Source organism: Mastigoproctus giganteus, chromosome 13 (assembly GCF_048544385.1).
Source record: "Mastigoproctus giganteus isolate SK-2022 chromosome 13, ASM4854438v1, whole genome shotgun sequence".
Classification (NCBI taxonomy): Eukaryota; Metazoa; Arthropoda; class Arachnida; order Uropygi; family Thelyphonidae; genus Mastigoproctus; species Mastigoproctus giganteus.
In genome coordinates, this window is record NC_143587.1 from 31,290,054 (window position 1) to 31,305,394 (window position 15,341).

General features: G+C 39.2%; 1 protein-coding gene and 2 non-coding genes across 3 annotated transcripts in view; 2 read left to right on the forward strand and 1 right to left on the reverse strand.

Moving 5' to 3' along the window:
- LOC150075916 (mutS protein homolog 4-like) overlaps positions 1-14,880 on the reverse strand; it is a 61,602-nt gene extending 46,722 nt beyond the window's left edge. The window contains exons 1-3 of the mRNA XM_090387210.1: positions 14,740-14,880; positions 8,365-8,555; positions 7,772-7,893 (exon numbers count right to left, since the gene is read on the reverse strand). Coding sequence (XP_090243336.1) covers positions 7,772-7,893; positions 8,365-8,555; positions 14,740-14,847 — 421 coding nt within the window. The 5' untranslated portion in view covers positions 14,848-14,880. The remainder of the gene's footprint in view (positions 1-7,771; positions 7,894-8,364; positions 8,556-14,739) is intronic.
- TRNAY-GUA (transfer RNA tyrosine (anticodon GUA)) lies at positions 3,319-3,406 on the forward strand. The gene is given in 2 exon segments: positions 3,319-3,355; positions 3,371-3,406. It is a non-coding gene; the product is annotated as a tRNA-Tyr (tRNA).
- Positions 14,525-14,612, forward strand: TRNAY-GUA (transfer RNA tyrosine (anticodon GUA)). Its single transcript is given in 2 exon segments — positions 14,525-14,561; positions 14,577-14,612. It is a non-coding gene; the product is annotated as a tRNA-Tyr (tRNA).
- Positions 14,881-15,341: the final 461 nt, after the last annotated feature.

Consider the following 15,341-nt stretch of genomic DNA (forward strand, 5'->3'; position numbering starts at 1 on the left):
GGTATGCCCGTATGCAGATGAATGAAGTGTATGGAGAAATAAACCTAGTCCGTAATAGGAAGGTTGAGAAAGTGGTCAGCGTGAAAATAAGTAGTGTAAGGAGAAAAATAACCCTAGTCCATTATCTGAAGGCAGTGATGAAGGCCAAGGAAAAGAAATAACTCTAGTCCACCATCTGATGGCAGTGATAAAGGCAAGGCCCAAGTGGTAAAGTGGTAATCCCTAGTCCGCCAGAATAGCTGAACCGAAGGTTAAGTAGCAGTATCGAAGACGAGCCCATAAATTCCTAAAAGACACAGCGATGCCCTATCCAGACGTAGACTACAGCCCATTGAGAAACTAGAAGTCCTGAGATGAATGCCCTTGGCAAACGATGATGCCATTCCCAGACAAAGAGCTGAAGGCCCCAAACGGAGAAATCCGATTCGTAAAATTAAGTAAGTGACTAGTTATAAGGTATTCTCACTTACCTAAAAGGACTGTAGGAACTCTAATATCAGATTAGTAGAAATTTAGAAAGATGTTAAGGGAAGGTTGTACAAAGGTATAAATGAATATACATAAATATAGAGATAAGTCAGATGATAGTTTTGGGTTTTGAGTAATGTATAATTAGACATGTGTAGAAAGGTAAGGGAAGGAAATAGGATATTTGTTATTAGTTATTGTCTAACATATATGTGGAATATATTTTGGAAGGGAAGGGTAGAGAAATACAGAGAAAGGAATAGCCTTATGAATGTAGCTAACCCTTGGGACCAGCATTAGTCCAGAAATTGATGTTAAATGTACGATTTATCTTGATTAGAGAAAATTTGTGATATCATATTCCCCAAGACAAAAAGGGGCATTAATTAAATCAGAAATTAAGAGAGAAATTCCTAAATTAATTTATAAGGTAAGAATTTGATTTACATTTGATTTGTCATTCTTGAACATTCAGCCTTTCGGAAGGGAATTATATGTAATTGAAAAGTTCCCTTGAATCTGGAATTCTCCTGTGAAGTCTAAGTCAGATGTGTAAGTGGGGGGTAAGAAAAAAAGAGGTCTATATAAATAATAGGGAACAAAATAAAGAATATTGAAAATTAATCGTTAAATAGAAATAAAGTAAAGACAATTCCCCCCCCCACAACGTAGTTAATATATTTAAAAACATACTAACAATGGCGGGCAACAATCAAATTATAAGAGGAACAGCAACCCACATAGCTGGTTTCCAAGCTTTGTGGGCTACATAACTTGGAAACCAGCCCCCTCAGAGGTGACCTCATTGAGGTTTACAAGGATCTGAGAGAATTAGTAAAATGAGTGAAGGTGGAATTCTCACTGTTATAAAGAATTCCAGAACTAGGAGTCATAAATTCAAATTACAGGGCTTTAGGTTTAAATTATATTGTAGGAAGTTTTCTTGTAGGAAGAAAACAGCGAGACCCATGACTGCTGGAACAAGTTGCCCTCGCAGGTAGTTGAGGCTGACAGTTTGAATAAATTCAAAGGTCAGCTGGATAATTACCTGTGTGAGGTGGGAGGCATATAATTTGCGTTTTCTTATCTACTTTCCTTTTCAAGTTCAGCAAAATCCTGCGGCTTCCTTCCACTATATGGAGAATACTATTACTATTACTATAAGCACCAGACATTTGAAACTTAAGTGTTTATAATCCGATGCAAAGGAGAGAGCGTATACACACACTTAAAGCCTAGCAAAACAGACGGAATACCACCCCCAAAGGCTCCATCAGTAAAATATTCTTGCCTCAAATAGCCCAGATCTGCCCTAAAGCTCTAGCATGGTACAGCCCAGGTTTACACACCACTTTACTGATTACAGGCCATGAATCACAAACTTGCCTCTATGAATATCGTGGATGACGCTCGCTGTTTTTGCGGTGAAAACGAAGACTGGGATCACTTATTCTGTTTGCCCGCTCTACGAAGACCTGCGAGCATTGCTCATCACAAAAATACATGCCTTGCCTCGAGGAAATGAACATCTCCTGATCAATGAGGAAGACCATTACCACTCTTTCTCTGCCTTCGCCCATGATCTGTTCACTAGAAGATCACTGGTATAGCGTCCTGGAACCAATACACACTGATCAACACCCTCGATATTGAATATCTCCACCAGATTTGGCTATATTAACCCGACTGTGAACATCACCTAGATTGTGACCACTTCCACCTGCTGGACTTGATACTCAAGTCGCTTGAAATGTTTCTCTCTTGATATGTGACTGTCTTTTCCACTGTCTCGAGGGCACACTTCTTCCACTTTCCCCCTAGGCGGGAGAAATCCTACCCAACCTGCGGAGGATGTCTTCTTATAAGAGGAACAGCAACCCACATAGCTGGTTTCCAAGCTTTGTGGGCTACATAACTTGGAAACCAGCCCCCTCAGTGGTGACCTCATTGAGGTTTACAAGGATCAAGGAGGTTTACATCCTCCGTCGTTCTGTCTATACATCCTTTCCTTTCAGTACATCCTGTACTCTATTTATTTATTTTTTTTTACTTGGTCTCTGTCCAGGAAGTTCAGGCGACCCTGGCGGAGACTAGCCAGAGAATTATGGGCAGCCTGGCTACCTCCTTGTGGTGTGTGTGTGGGCAACTGGGGTCCCACCAGGAGCCCTGCGGCCAAAAGCCAGAACACACAACAGAACCCAACACACAGCACTTTCTGGCGTTCACAGTGATACTGTTTGTCTCCACAGAGTTTATATGGCGCAGAAGTGGGAAACCACCAGAGGGGCCTTTCGCCTAACACTATGCACTAAGCACACGCCCACTCATGGCTGCGTTTCACCGAATCATCACAATCTTTTGTGAAGTAGGGTAACCATTTCAGATGGACACTTTTAACAGAATACAAAATTTAACATTTGTATGCCGTTCAATCACCGATATTTTACCGTTAATACACTCAAAAATCACAATAGGACGCGTCTCTTTGGGCACTTGAACAAGAACTACTTCTTCAAAATTTTTACACAGGTTGAGAACTTGTATAATACTCCCAGATAAGCATATCGAACATTATATGTTGTTACTTTAGCTTTAGTTTCTTTTGCCTCGACGCAAATTCTAAACAACCTAAAGTTTAATAACTCCTCTTGTAACGTGCATAAAGGAACGGGAGGGCTTGAAATATCCTAATAATACGAGATGACAAGATCATTTCACTCATATTATTACAGGAGATTTCAAATCGCATATTTCAGATCGCACGTAGATAAAAGAGTTCAGTGTCAAGTGAGGATTGTCGAAAAACGAAATCAAATTGAACCATGAGCGTTGAGCACGTTTTGCTAACAACCGTTGGTAGCTCAGTTGGCAGAGCGGTGGACTGTAGTTGAACATTGTAGATATCCATAGGTCGCTGGTTCAAGTCCGGCTCGACGGATTTTTCTTTATTTTATTTCAAGACGCGACTAAAGGTGAATGGTCAGCAAACCGGTCCAAACGGATTGGTTTGGACCAGCATGCTGACCAATCGACTACGGTATTGTACACACGTATTCGCATCCACGTGATGCCACAAAATACAGTAATATTCAGCATTTAGTTCATTACGTAGATAAATTAGTTCAGTGTTTATGTGCGGTTTCTTCATACGCAGCACCAAATTCAACCATGAGCACCGAGCAAGCTTTTCTAACAATCGTCCTAGCTCAGTTGGCAGAGTGGTAATTGTAGTACAAATATACAATACATAAGTATATTAATAAAAATAAAGCAACGTTGAAACCACAACTGTACAAGGGTGGTCAAAATAATGGAAACGATTGATATGAATGTAGTAGTTTTTGTAATGGCTGCATGATGCATTTATGAACATGCAGTGATGATTTTTTTTTTTTTTTTGACCGATTCTGTGAATTCCAAAGAGGTCAAATTGTTGGTGCATGTTTAACAGGATCATCGGTCACTAAAACTGCTGATTTGTTTAATGCATTCAGAGGAATTGTATCGAAAGCGATGTCTGCATTCACCAAGTATGGAAAAACAAAATCTGATAGCACGATTTCTATAGAAAATCGAAGCTGACTGAAAGAGATCGCCGGATACTGAAAAGGACTGCAGTCTGAAATCATAGAACTACTGCCTCGAAAATAACTACGGAACTTAATGTGAATCTCAACAACCCAATTTCTAGCAACACAGTTTCGGCGAGAACTTCATAAAGCTGAAATTTATGGCAGAGCCTCTATTGCCAAGTCACTCATTATTGATGATAATGCTAGAAATAAAATGCAAAGTAGCACAGAAACTAGACACTCGATGATTTGAAACGTCCTATTTTCACAGGAATCATCATACACACTTTTTTCAACATGAGGAAGAGTTTACGTTTGGCAAATGATAAAGAAAGCCCATCATCCTGACTGTCTTGTGTCAACCGTCAAACATGGAAGAGAATCAACAATGGTTTGGGTAGCAGTATCTTGGTATCCTTTAGGTCTTATCATCATCCTGAGCGGCCGAAATACTACCATTGATTCCCTTGATTCCGAGTGACCACGTTCATCCCATGGTGAATGTGGTCACTCCGAAATTATTTCCTGCAAACGATGCCATGTGTCAAGATGATAATGCTCCAGTATGCATAACCAGATGTGTCCAATCTTGGTTTGAAGAGCATGAAACTGAGGATAAGCATCTTCCATGGTCTACACAATCATCCGACTTAAATGTTACGGATCCACTGTGAGCATATTTGGGGAGTAGAGTGAGAAGCAGATTTCCTCCACCTCACTTGAAACGGTTATCACTTGAAACGTTCCTCCATGAAGAATGGTCCAATATTCCTTTTAAGACACTTCAAGATTTATTTAAATCTATTCCACGTAAAATACAATATTTTAAAAGCAAAGGTGGCCCAACACCATATCACTGCATATTTGTATCACGGGGTTTCCATTATTTTGTCATCCCTGTAAGTAACAGCAATAAATAAAAACAGTTTTTATCGGTATCGCATTCATGTATTTGCATCCAAGTGATGCCACAAAATACAATAATGTTCAGTGTATTACGTTAGATAAATCAGTTCAGTGCGTATGTGTGGTTTGTCGACATACAGCACCAAATCCAACCCTGGCCATTGAAGGCGTTTTCATAAACCGTCGATAGCTCACTTGGTAGAGCGGTGGACTGCAGTAAGAAACTGTAGATATCCATAGATCGCTGGTTCAAGTCCGATTCGACGAATTATTTTTTAATCTTGTTTCCTTTCTTAAGGTTGTTGTTGTCGTTGTAGGCCTTCATGGATAGCACAGTTGATAGGATCGCCGTCCTCCCCACACCAAGTGGAAAAGAATTCGAGTGGCGTCGATGACGTGAGAAATTTTATGGGCCTTTTTCACAACGTGGCTGAGTTAATCGGTCTCAGGCGGGGGTAGCATGGTTTTTTCTCCTGGAAACTCAGGTATTTCGTCCAGAAAACAGAAAATCGACCTCAAAACACACGCAATTTACAGACAATATACACGGAGCAATATGGTTCTAGTCCCTGATGCTCCTAAAATCCTACTACTACAACAACATAAATATAGTATAAAACTTCTCTTAAAATAGGTAAGGCTATAATTATGAGAGCATCTTGGGATTCAGGTTAATGAACTGAAGATCGGAAAATGTATATCCCCAATTCACAAAGCAGGATCAAAGAGCGACATGAAAAATTACAAACCCGTTATCTTGATCTGTTTTAGGGAAATGGAGTCAATGGTTAAAGTAATGTAGACCATGTAGACTGGATTGCAGTCATACTCCAATCAGGGGATAGATTTGTTAAGAGGCGGTAATGTCTTACCAATATTATTGGATACTATGACACAGTAACCAAGGAACGGGAGGCAAAAAATTATTTTGACATCATATACTTTGGCACATAAAAGATTGCTATACAAAATGGCGCATAGCATTAAGGGAAGTTGCTGCTACTGATAAAGGGTGGGTTGAGTGGTCATCAATGGACACTGCTATTGGAATCCCCCAGGGTTCAATACGGCCCATTGTTGTTTTCTTTATTTATTAACGATATCAATGAAGGTATATCTGGTTTAATATTTAAGTTTGCAGATGATATAAAGGTTGGTAAGATGGTTAATGGAAGTAATCAAGTTACACTACTGCAACAAGATCTAAAAAAAACTAAACAGAGGTGCTGAGCAGTAGTAACTGAAGTTTAACATTGGCAAATGAAAGGCACTGCACAAGGGCAGCAGTAATCACAGAATAATGTACCATTTTAGTGGTACCACACTTAAGCTGGTGTAGAACGAGACCCAGGAGTAATTGCTGAGTCCGTATATAAAATTCTATGAGCAGTGTAGACTGGTTGCTAGGACGTCTCATGGGATTTTGTCAATGATGTACAGGAATTTTTGGAGCAGGGACAAGGAGATCATTATTCCGTTGTATAAGACAATGATCAGGCCACATCGGTCAATACTGCATACAAGTCTGGAAGACTCATTTTAGGAAGGATGTAGGTGTCTTGGAACAGGTTCAGAGAAGAGCAACGAGATCAGTGAGAGGAACAAAAGGGTACCAAAAAAAGATTTCAGTTCTGCAAATTGCAGCGTTTGGAAACTAGGCACTTGAGAGGGGACCTCAATAAAGTGGTTAAGGCTTTGCATGGATTGAGTAAACTAAATGCTGATGGCATCCTTACTCTTGTTCGGACGATACACATAAAAAAAAACATTCATTGAAATTAAAATAAGGAAATTTGTTTTCCTTTTTTATTTAAGGCGAAAATTATTTTTCAGCCAGAGAGTAATTGATTGTTGGAACAAAATTACATTTGTTGATGTGGAAGAGGATATTTTGAATAAATTTAACGATTTACAGGATTTTTTCCAGCAGGGATAAAGAAGTGATTATCCTGTTCTACTTCGTATATACTGTCTGTAAATTGCGTGTGGTCGGTGGTCGATTTTCTGTTTGCTAGACAAAAAAGCCGAGTTTCCGGGAGAAAAAACCATGCAACCCTCACTTGAGGGCAATTAACTCAGCCACGTTGCGAAAAAGGCCCATAAAAATTCCTCTCGCTATCGACGGGACTCGAATCCAGGTCTTTTCCACGAGGTGTGGGGAGGACGGCGATTCTACCAACTGTGCTAACCATGAGGGCAAGAAGTGGCGCTCTTGGAAGAAGTGCTGAAAAGGGAAACCAGATTAGCAAGGGAACGGGTTCGGGGAGACAAGAAAGGTACACTTATCAAGAAAGACTTCTGCTTTGCAAATTTCGGCCCTTGGAAACTAGACACCTACGAGGAGACCTGAGTGAATTGTTTAAGGTTTTATATGTATTGAGCAAACTAAATTCTTATGGCATTCATACTCTTGCTCGGACAATGCACATAAGGAGATATAAATTTAAACTGACAAAGTTGGTTTCAGGAAATATGTTCTCAGCCAGAGAGGAATCGATTGTTGGAACAATCAGTTACTCTCTTGTGGTAGTTCTGAATAAATTTACGGGAGGATTGGGCAAATTGTTGGAAAGGATTGACAATTTTTTGGCTGATTCTATTTGTATACGCTTGCTTCCTTTCAACATATTCCACTGATAATGCTAATGAAAGATCACACATATGAAATAACTGAGAGAGAGAATAAGTTTGGTGGGTCCACCCAAAACTGCGGTTCTGCTTTACACTAAGAATCAATTGACTTTTAATGTTAAATGAAGAAGTCAACTAACAATAAATAAACATTTTCTATTGGGCAAAGTTTAATGGCAGAGCTACCTACTTACCTATCATGGTGGTATTTTCACTGCCTCTAAATACAATCTTTAAGGAATGAGGTGCATAGACAACATTCTGGATGAATTCAACGTATTTCATAAGCGCTGCCATTGCTGACAAACAGTAGTATCTGCAATTAAGATAATCGATTAATGCACAATTTTTTATCACTGATATTAAACACAAAACAGCTCAAATAAATTTCCAATCATAATGTCTGATTACACAAATTAACAAATTGTAGCCAAAGAAGAGGAGAACTTTGTAACAATAAACCAAAGATGCATAGCAAAACGCAAACATTAGATAGGAGCAGGAGTCGAAATACCACGAGGGCCCATTTAAGCACAATCGAGGTGTGAGCTAAGCATAATTTTGGAGGTCTAATTGCCCGAATATATAAGTAAAATTTGAACTTCCTATTACAGCTGGGAATATGGCTGCAACCCCTCCCCTTTAAATGGGCCCCGAGAAGAGAACTACGATTTTAGTTCCTCGCCATTGCTCATTTTACTTTATTGAGCAACGGTAAGGTACTAACTGCCATTAGCGATATAAATAAACTTTTTTTCTTCGAGGGTTTTAATTAAGGAACACTTACTTTGATGAAACTTCCATTTCTACTGTATTATATTCTGGAACACACAAGTTGCGAATCTGCTGGCGCCCTTTGGTTTCGTTAAAATGTTTCCTCTGCACGGTTGAGAGGCTAACATGAGGAAACTGCTCAGTTATATGCTGGAACAACTTCGTCATACAGTTGTTCTCATACGCTGTATTCGGCAATACGACCTACGAAATGAACAGATTTTTAAGATTACCGTTAAGTATTATTATTATTAGCTACATTGTGCAATGTAGCTAATAAAGGGAAAAATTCCCGAGTTACCCTGACAGAGAGAGAGAGAGAGAGAGAGAGAGAGAGAGAGAGAGAGAGAGAGAGAGAGAGAGAGAGAGAGAGAGAGAATCACCAAGAAAGAGAAGAATGATGATATCCAGCTCAGGACCCTGGGCACACCCAGGGTCCTGAGCTGGTATTATGAAAACGTGTACAGTAGACTGTCGAAAAACAGGCTCCCGAAATAAAGGAACATTCAAGCTAACGGCACATTGAGATCGGTGCCATTTTGAAAGTGAATTCTGTACCGATATTATTATTATTAGCCATATGATGCAAAGAAGCCTGAGGCTTATGCTGCACCAGCCAAATAAAAATTTCAGTTACCCTGAGAGAGAGAGAGTGTGTGTGTGTGTGTCAAAAGTAGAAGGGAATCATCAAGAAAGAGAAGAATGATGATATCCAGCTGAGGACCGTGGGTGTGCCAAGCCCATACTCACCAGAGGTGAGCTCCTGGGGTTACACGCTATTTTACATTTATTTTAAACAAATCCCCCCCCACTATGGCTCTTAATTGTAATAACCTCATACAGAGAAGAAAAGAAGAATAACCTTAAAGCTTAGTGACAAACTTAATAGAAAATAGAACGGGAGTAAGTAGGAATGTGGCAGAATATAACATTGGATCGTCAACATGTTTATGTTTTTTATGTGCAGTTAATAAAATTGCATTCTTAATCTCTCTATTTCTTATTTAGCCTCATTATTTTTGCATTAAATATATTTTAAATGAAACTTTTTTGATAACGGAAAAATCTAAATAACGGCATCTTGAATCCCCGAAGGTGCCGTTATTCCAAAAGTCTACTGTATTTAAGATCTCTATAACTGATCAAAAAGTGCATACGTAAACAACAGTTAATTACAACAGGATTCTACATACAAAGGGTACTAGGAAAGTTTTGCAATATGACGCAACAATGAATCACAGGAAGCTGCTTGTTGCTGCATGTTGAGACATGTTCATACATGCATAGTAGCCGCCGTGCCAAGTCGATGGGCTCAGTTATTCATTAGTAGCGAGAGTGTAAAGTGCTTGCGATGGCATCGTGGTCACGAAATGAGATAAGGACAGTTTTGCGGTATAATGTCGTGCGTGGTTTAACCATAGACCAGTGCTTAGAAGAAATGACTCTTGCACTAGATGATGATTGTCCACATCGTACAACAATATTCAGGTGATATAGAGAATTCCAAAGGGGAAATTTCACTCTGGAGGATTCTGAGAGGCCGGGAAGGCCACGAACGTCAGTTACGGAGGAAAACGTTACTGCTGTGAGGAAAATGCTTGACGAAAACAGGCGAGTGACCTACCAACAGATAGAGGATACTTTGGCCCTAAATGCACCAGCAATTCGTTCGATTCTGCAAGATCATTTGCACGTGAAGAAACTTTGTTCTCTCTTGGTGCCGCATCAACTGACTGAAGAGCAGATGACATGACGTGTGACTTGGTGCCGGGAGATGTTAAAAAAGTTTGATAAAGGACAATCTCGGTATGTGAACAACATCGTGACAGGTGACGAGACTTGGCTATACTATTACGATCTGGCGACCAAGGCTCAAAACAAAGTTTGGGTCTTTGATGATGACGACACACCCGTAATTGTCAGAAAATCCCGATCTGTAAAGAAGAAAATGATAGCTGTATTTTTCAAATCGAGTGGAATTGTGGAACGTGTCGTTTTGGACACGCAGAAGACAGTCACAGCTAAGTGGTATACTGAACAATGCCTGCCTAAAGTCATTGGATCTATGAAGAACCTGCGGCCAAAGTCAAGAATGGACACCTGGTACCTCCATCACGATAATGCTCCAGCTCACCGCGCCAAAGCCTGCACCGAATATTTGACCAAGACAGGACTGAAACTTCTTGAGCACCCTCCCTACAGTCCAGACCTTGCTCCCTGCGACTTTGCACTGTTCCCGCATGTGAAAATGAAGCTAAAAGGGAGGCGGTTTTCCAGTGATGAGGACCTTCTACGGGCTTGGGACAACGAGTGTGCTTTACTCCCTAGTGAAACTTGGCAGAACTGGTTTAAAGATTGGTTTCGGAGGATGGAGAGGTGTATTGAATGTAGAGGAAATTACTTTGAAAAAATTAAATAAACAAAGCTGTATTGCAAAACTTTCCTAGTACCCTTTGTACATGTATAAACATTTCACAACAGACTTATTTGCATAATAATAACTATTATTATTATTATTTTCGTTATCACCTTGCAGTCTATCTTAGAATCTCACCAGTCACCTGAACAGGATCCAGTTAAACAGTAATGAAAACAAACAAAAAAAATAAAATAAAATAAATAATGACACTAAAAAAATAAAACTAAAAAATAAAAAAATAGAAAATAAATAGCCTGTATGTTTCCCTCATGTACAGTGGCGGACAAAAAAACTGCATCACGTTAAAAAAGTAACATTTGTAGTGAAACGTATAAGATATTGTTTGAAAGGCTGCCGTAGCCTAGTGGTCAGGCGCGCGGGTGCGTAAGTACACGTGCCTTGAGTGACCGGGGTTCAAGCCCGTGACTACTGAATACGGTGCTGTTTCTTGTATTCTATCTATCTTGTGAACTCCTCTGACCGTTTGGTCGTCCCGGAGTATAAACAGAAAATTTATTTATATTGTTTGATTACAATCATTTCGTTTGTCTCAAAGCAAAAGTATTGCGTCAGATAACATTCCATTGCATCAGACAGTAATTGCAAGGTATTGCATCAGCCGTTTCTATAAATACAGCGTTGGAAGGGTATACACGCTCATTAATATCCTGTTTTGCGGAGGTGTAAGAATGGCTCCATATGTTCAGTTGACACCAAGAAAAAAAGTGTAGCTGTTGCTCTGTCCCAGGAAGGGCTTTCTACGCGTCGCTGATAAAATAGGCTGCCACCAGTCAACAGTATCCTGAGTGCTGAAATTAAAGCGTGATGTGAAGAGAAGACCTGGATCAGCCCGTAAGAGAGTGACTACGCCTTCCCAAGATGGATATTTGAAACGGCTATGCCTTCATAATCGCCATGCTAGTGCTCCTGATCTAAAACTGGACTTTGAGATGGCTGATGTCGAAACAAGTGCAAGAACTATCCTAAGACGGCATTCGGATTGTGGTCTGCATGCCTATCGGCACAAGAATAAGCCTTTGTTGACCCAACAAATGAGGAAGAAGCGACTTGCTTGGGCTAAAACGCATGTTTCATGGACAAAAGAGCAATGGGACACCGTCATCTTTTCTGACGAATTGAAATTAAACCTGCGTGTAGACATGTATGTATGTAGACATGTATAGTGTCTTATGCAAGGCGGCTCCCAAACGCTGGTTCAACTCCGCCGTGGTACACTGCGGAGTTGAACTCTGCAGAAAGGCCAGAAATGTGTGTAATGCTATGTTTGTGCCGTGTATGTGTTTGTTATGTTGTTTAGTTGTTTCTGGCCGCTTTGCTATCAGGAAGTACCAGGGTGGTGCGTCCTGATACCCGTCTACGCCGCGAGGAGGCGGGCCACAACTGAGCGCGAAACGCAGCAAACCTCGAGTGTCACGTACTGAATGTCGAAACCATTCAAAGTATGAGCAAATAAAGTTAATTTTAACAATAAATTTTAAAAAAATAATAATAATAAAATAATCAGAAAATTAAAGAAAAAATTAGGAAAAAAAAATAAATAAAATAAAAATAAAATTCAGTAAAAATAAAGATAAAAATAAGTTAATTAAATGAGAAAAATAAATAAATAAAATAAAAATAAAATTCAGTAAAAATAAAGATAAAAATAAGTTAATAAAATGGAAAAATAAATAAATAAAAATAATAAAAAATAAATAAAAAATCATCCTGCACCAGTGTAAGGATGCAGACCCCCGCCTGAGATTAGCAGGAAATAGAAGTCAAGAAGACAGTGATGTCACTCGGCATCATACACGTTTGTTAACCAACTGTCCAAGTCGAAGATGGTGGTTAAGATGGTACTTGAGCTAAAAAAAAAAAACAGGTGGTAGTGACGATGGTGGTAGTATCACGAGATGGCGATGATAGAGATGCTGGAATAGGAGTAGTTCCTGAAATTGGGGCACTACTGATGATTTGTCCACGTCTGGCAAAAGCTTTATGTGCAAAATCTTGCAGAAGATGAAATTTTTCCTGCATGGCTTGGATGGGAAGCGATACGTCAGAAGACGAAAATTGGAAGCATACCACCCTCACTGCAAAACACCGACTATAAAGTTCCCCGCCGGTTAGATGGTCTGGGGATGCATAACAAGCAAAGGGGTGGAGCGAATTAAATTTATAAACGGAAAGGTGAATGCAGAAACCTACACTGCTACCTTGGAGGAGTGCCCGAAACTCGTTATTAGGGATCACTACACAGACGCCCAAAACTGCATTTTTCAACAGGACTCAGCACCTTGCCACACAGAAAAATTGGTAAGTTTTATGCTATTTAAATTTAATGATGAGTTTGTCTTCTTGTCTCACAAGGCTTAAAATATACTTACACCAATGTTTTCCCTTAAGGTGCAGAAATGCTGGCATTAGTGTTGGACTAGCCTGGCAACAGTGCAGATTTGAACCCTATTGAAAATTGCGGGTACATAATGTCGTCTAAAATTGCTCAGAAGCCAACAAGCAAGATTCAGGAAAGCATTGTAAGGGTGTGGTACTACGAAATTGGGCAACCGCATATCCAGAAGTTGATTAACTCTATGCCAGATCGTTGTAAGGCTGTAATTGCAGCTCGAGTAGGAACAACAAAATATTGAGGACTTATTTCGCTGATTTACAGTATATAATACTTGTCATTTCAGTTTGTACACGTAGATGTAATAAAATGTGTTTGGTTATAATGGTTGCCATTTGCATGATTTCTCATATTTCCATTAATTACGCATTTTACCCTTTGGGAGATATTTATGGCAATTAGGTATATCCGGTGGAATCTTTTTAATAATAATAATAAATTTTCTGTTTATACTCCGGGACGACCAAACGGTCAGAGGAGTTCACAAATAGACAGAATACAAGAAACAGCACCGTATTCAGCAGTCACGGGCTTGAACCCCGGTCACTCAAGGCACGTGTACTTATGCACCCGCGCGCCTGACAGAGGTATATATCCCATCTAACAAATGCATTTCGAATATTCCTGCAACCCACAGTGCAGCGAAAAACACATTATTTTCAAAAAATCACAAGTGATGCAGTTTTTTGTCCGGCACTGTAGGTAACTATCGAACTGACCTTTGATTTTCTTCAAACTGTCAGCCTCAATTACGTATGTACATAACTTATTCCATTGACTTCGAAAAAAAAAAATTATCCAATAATTAGAGACTTCAATAGCCTTAGAGACCTCAAATAGATCCCCCCCCCCCCCAGTTTAAGGCAGTTGGTTGCTAAATTCTGTAGCTTACACATTCGAAGTCTTTCCTCATAAGGGTGCCTTTTGATGGTCTCAATAAGCGGGATGCCCCTTTTTGGAACCTTTCAATAAGCTCGATGTTTTTTTTTTTTTTTTTTTCAGCTGCAGTCACCGTAACTGGTTACAGTATTCAAGTGCAATTTTACAATTGTTTTACACAGTAAAATAATGACTTTCCCATCTCTACAGACAAATGTTTAATAAATCAGCAATGGGACACTATGAGCCTCCCTTGCCATCTCTCTATACTATATTAAGTCCCAAATCGCAATATGGCGCCAGGGTGCTAATTGAAATTTAGTGATCTCTTTAAAATTTTCTTCATATGTGTATGTAAGTTTTAAGGCGCCCCTTGAACGTTCAACCCTTGAACCCTCGGGAAGGCTCGCCCCTGGGTTATTTATATCATACACATAAGTGTTGAGCAACCTTCTTTAACAACCGTCGGTAGCTCAGTTGGCAGAGCGGTGGACTGTAGTATTAAATTGTAGATATCCATAGGTCGCTGGTTCAAGTCCGGCTCGACGGATTTTTTTTTTCCTCTCGTCTTCAACAGGATCTAAACAAAATAAATAAAAATAATATGTATGAAACATTTTATCCATTATACGACTGAGTATGCTACCGCAAGTGTATAATTTTCATAATAACATTACCTCAACAGGATCTAAAACCTCGAGTTTGGTTATTACTTTAAAATAACTCTGACTATCCAAGAACTGTGACAAAATAACTTCTGGGTTTTTTAAATCTATGCTAGCCATTCCTACTTCTCCCCTTGCTAGTCCTCTTCCTTCAACGATAGCTAAATCAGAAATAATAATAATAAATAAATATATATATAAAATAAAGAAGAAGAAATCTGAATGTATAAAAGTACTTTATTCACTAATTAGTTTTTGAAATATAAAATAATTCTATAATAACTCGTTTTTATTTAATTTTTCGTAGGCAATTATGTTCCTAATAGTATTAGTAATGGCCGCATGGTGCAAGAAAGCCTATGGCTTATGCTGCACCAGTCAAAAAAAAAAAAAAAAAAACCGAATAAAACAATGATAAAAAAAATATAATAAATAAATAATAATAATTAATAAAAGAAAAGGAAATTAAACCTATCTTATGCGCTTCCCTCACTCGATGGTACTATCCAGATGACCTTTGAATTTCCCCAAACTACTGTCAGCCTCTACCACCCATGAAGGCAACTTATTCCAGTAATTTATAACTCGCTGGCTAAAATAAAACTTCCTGCAGT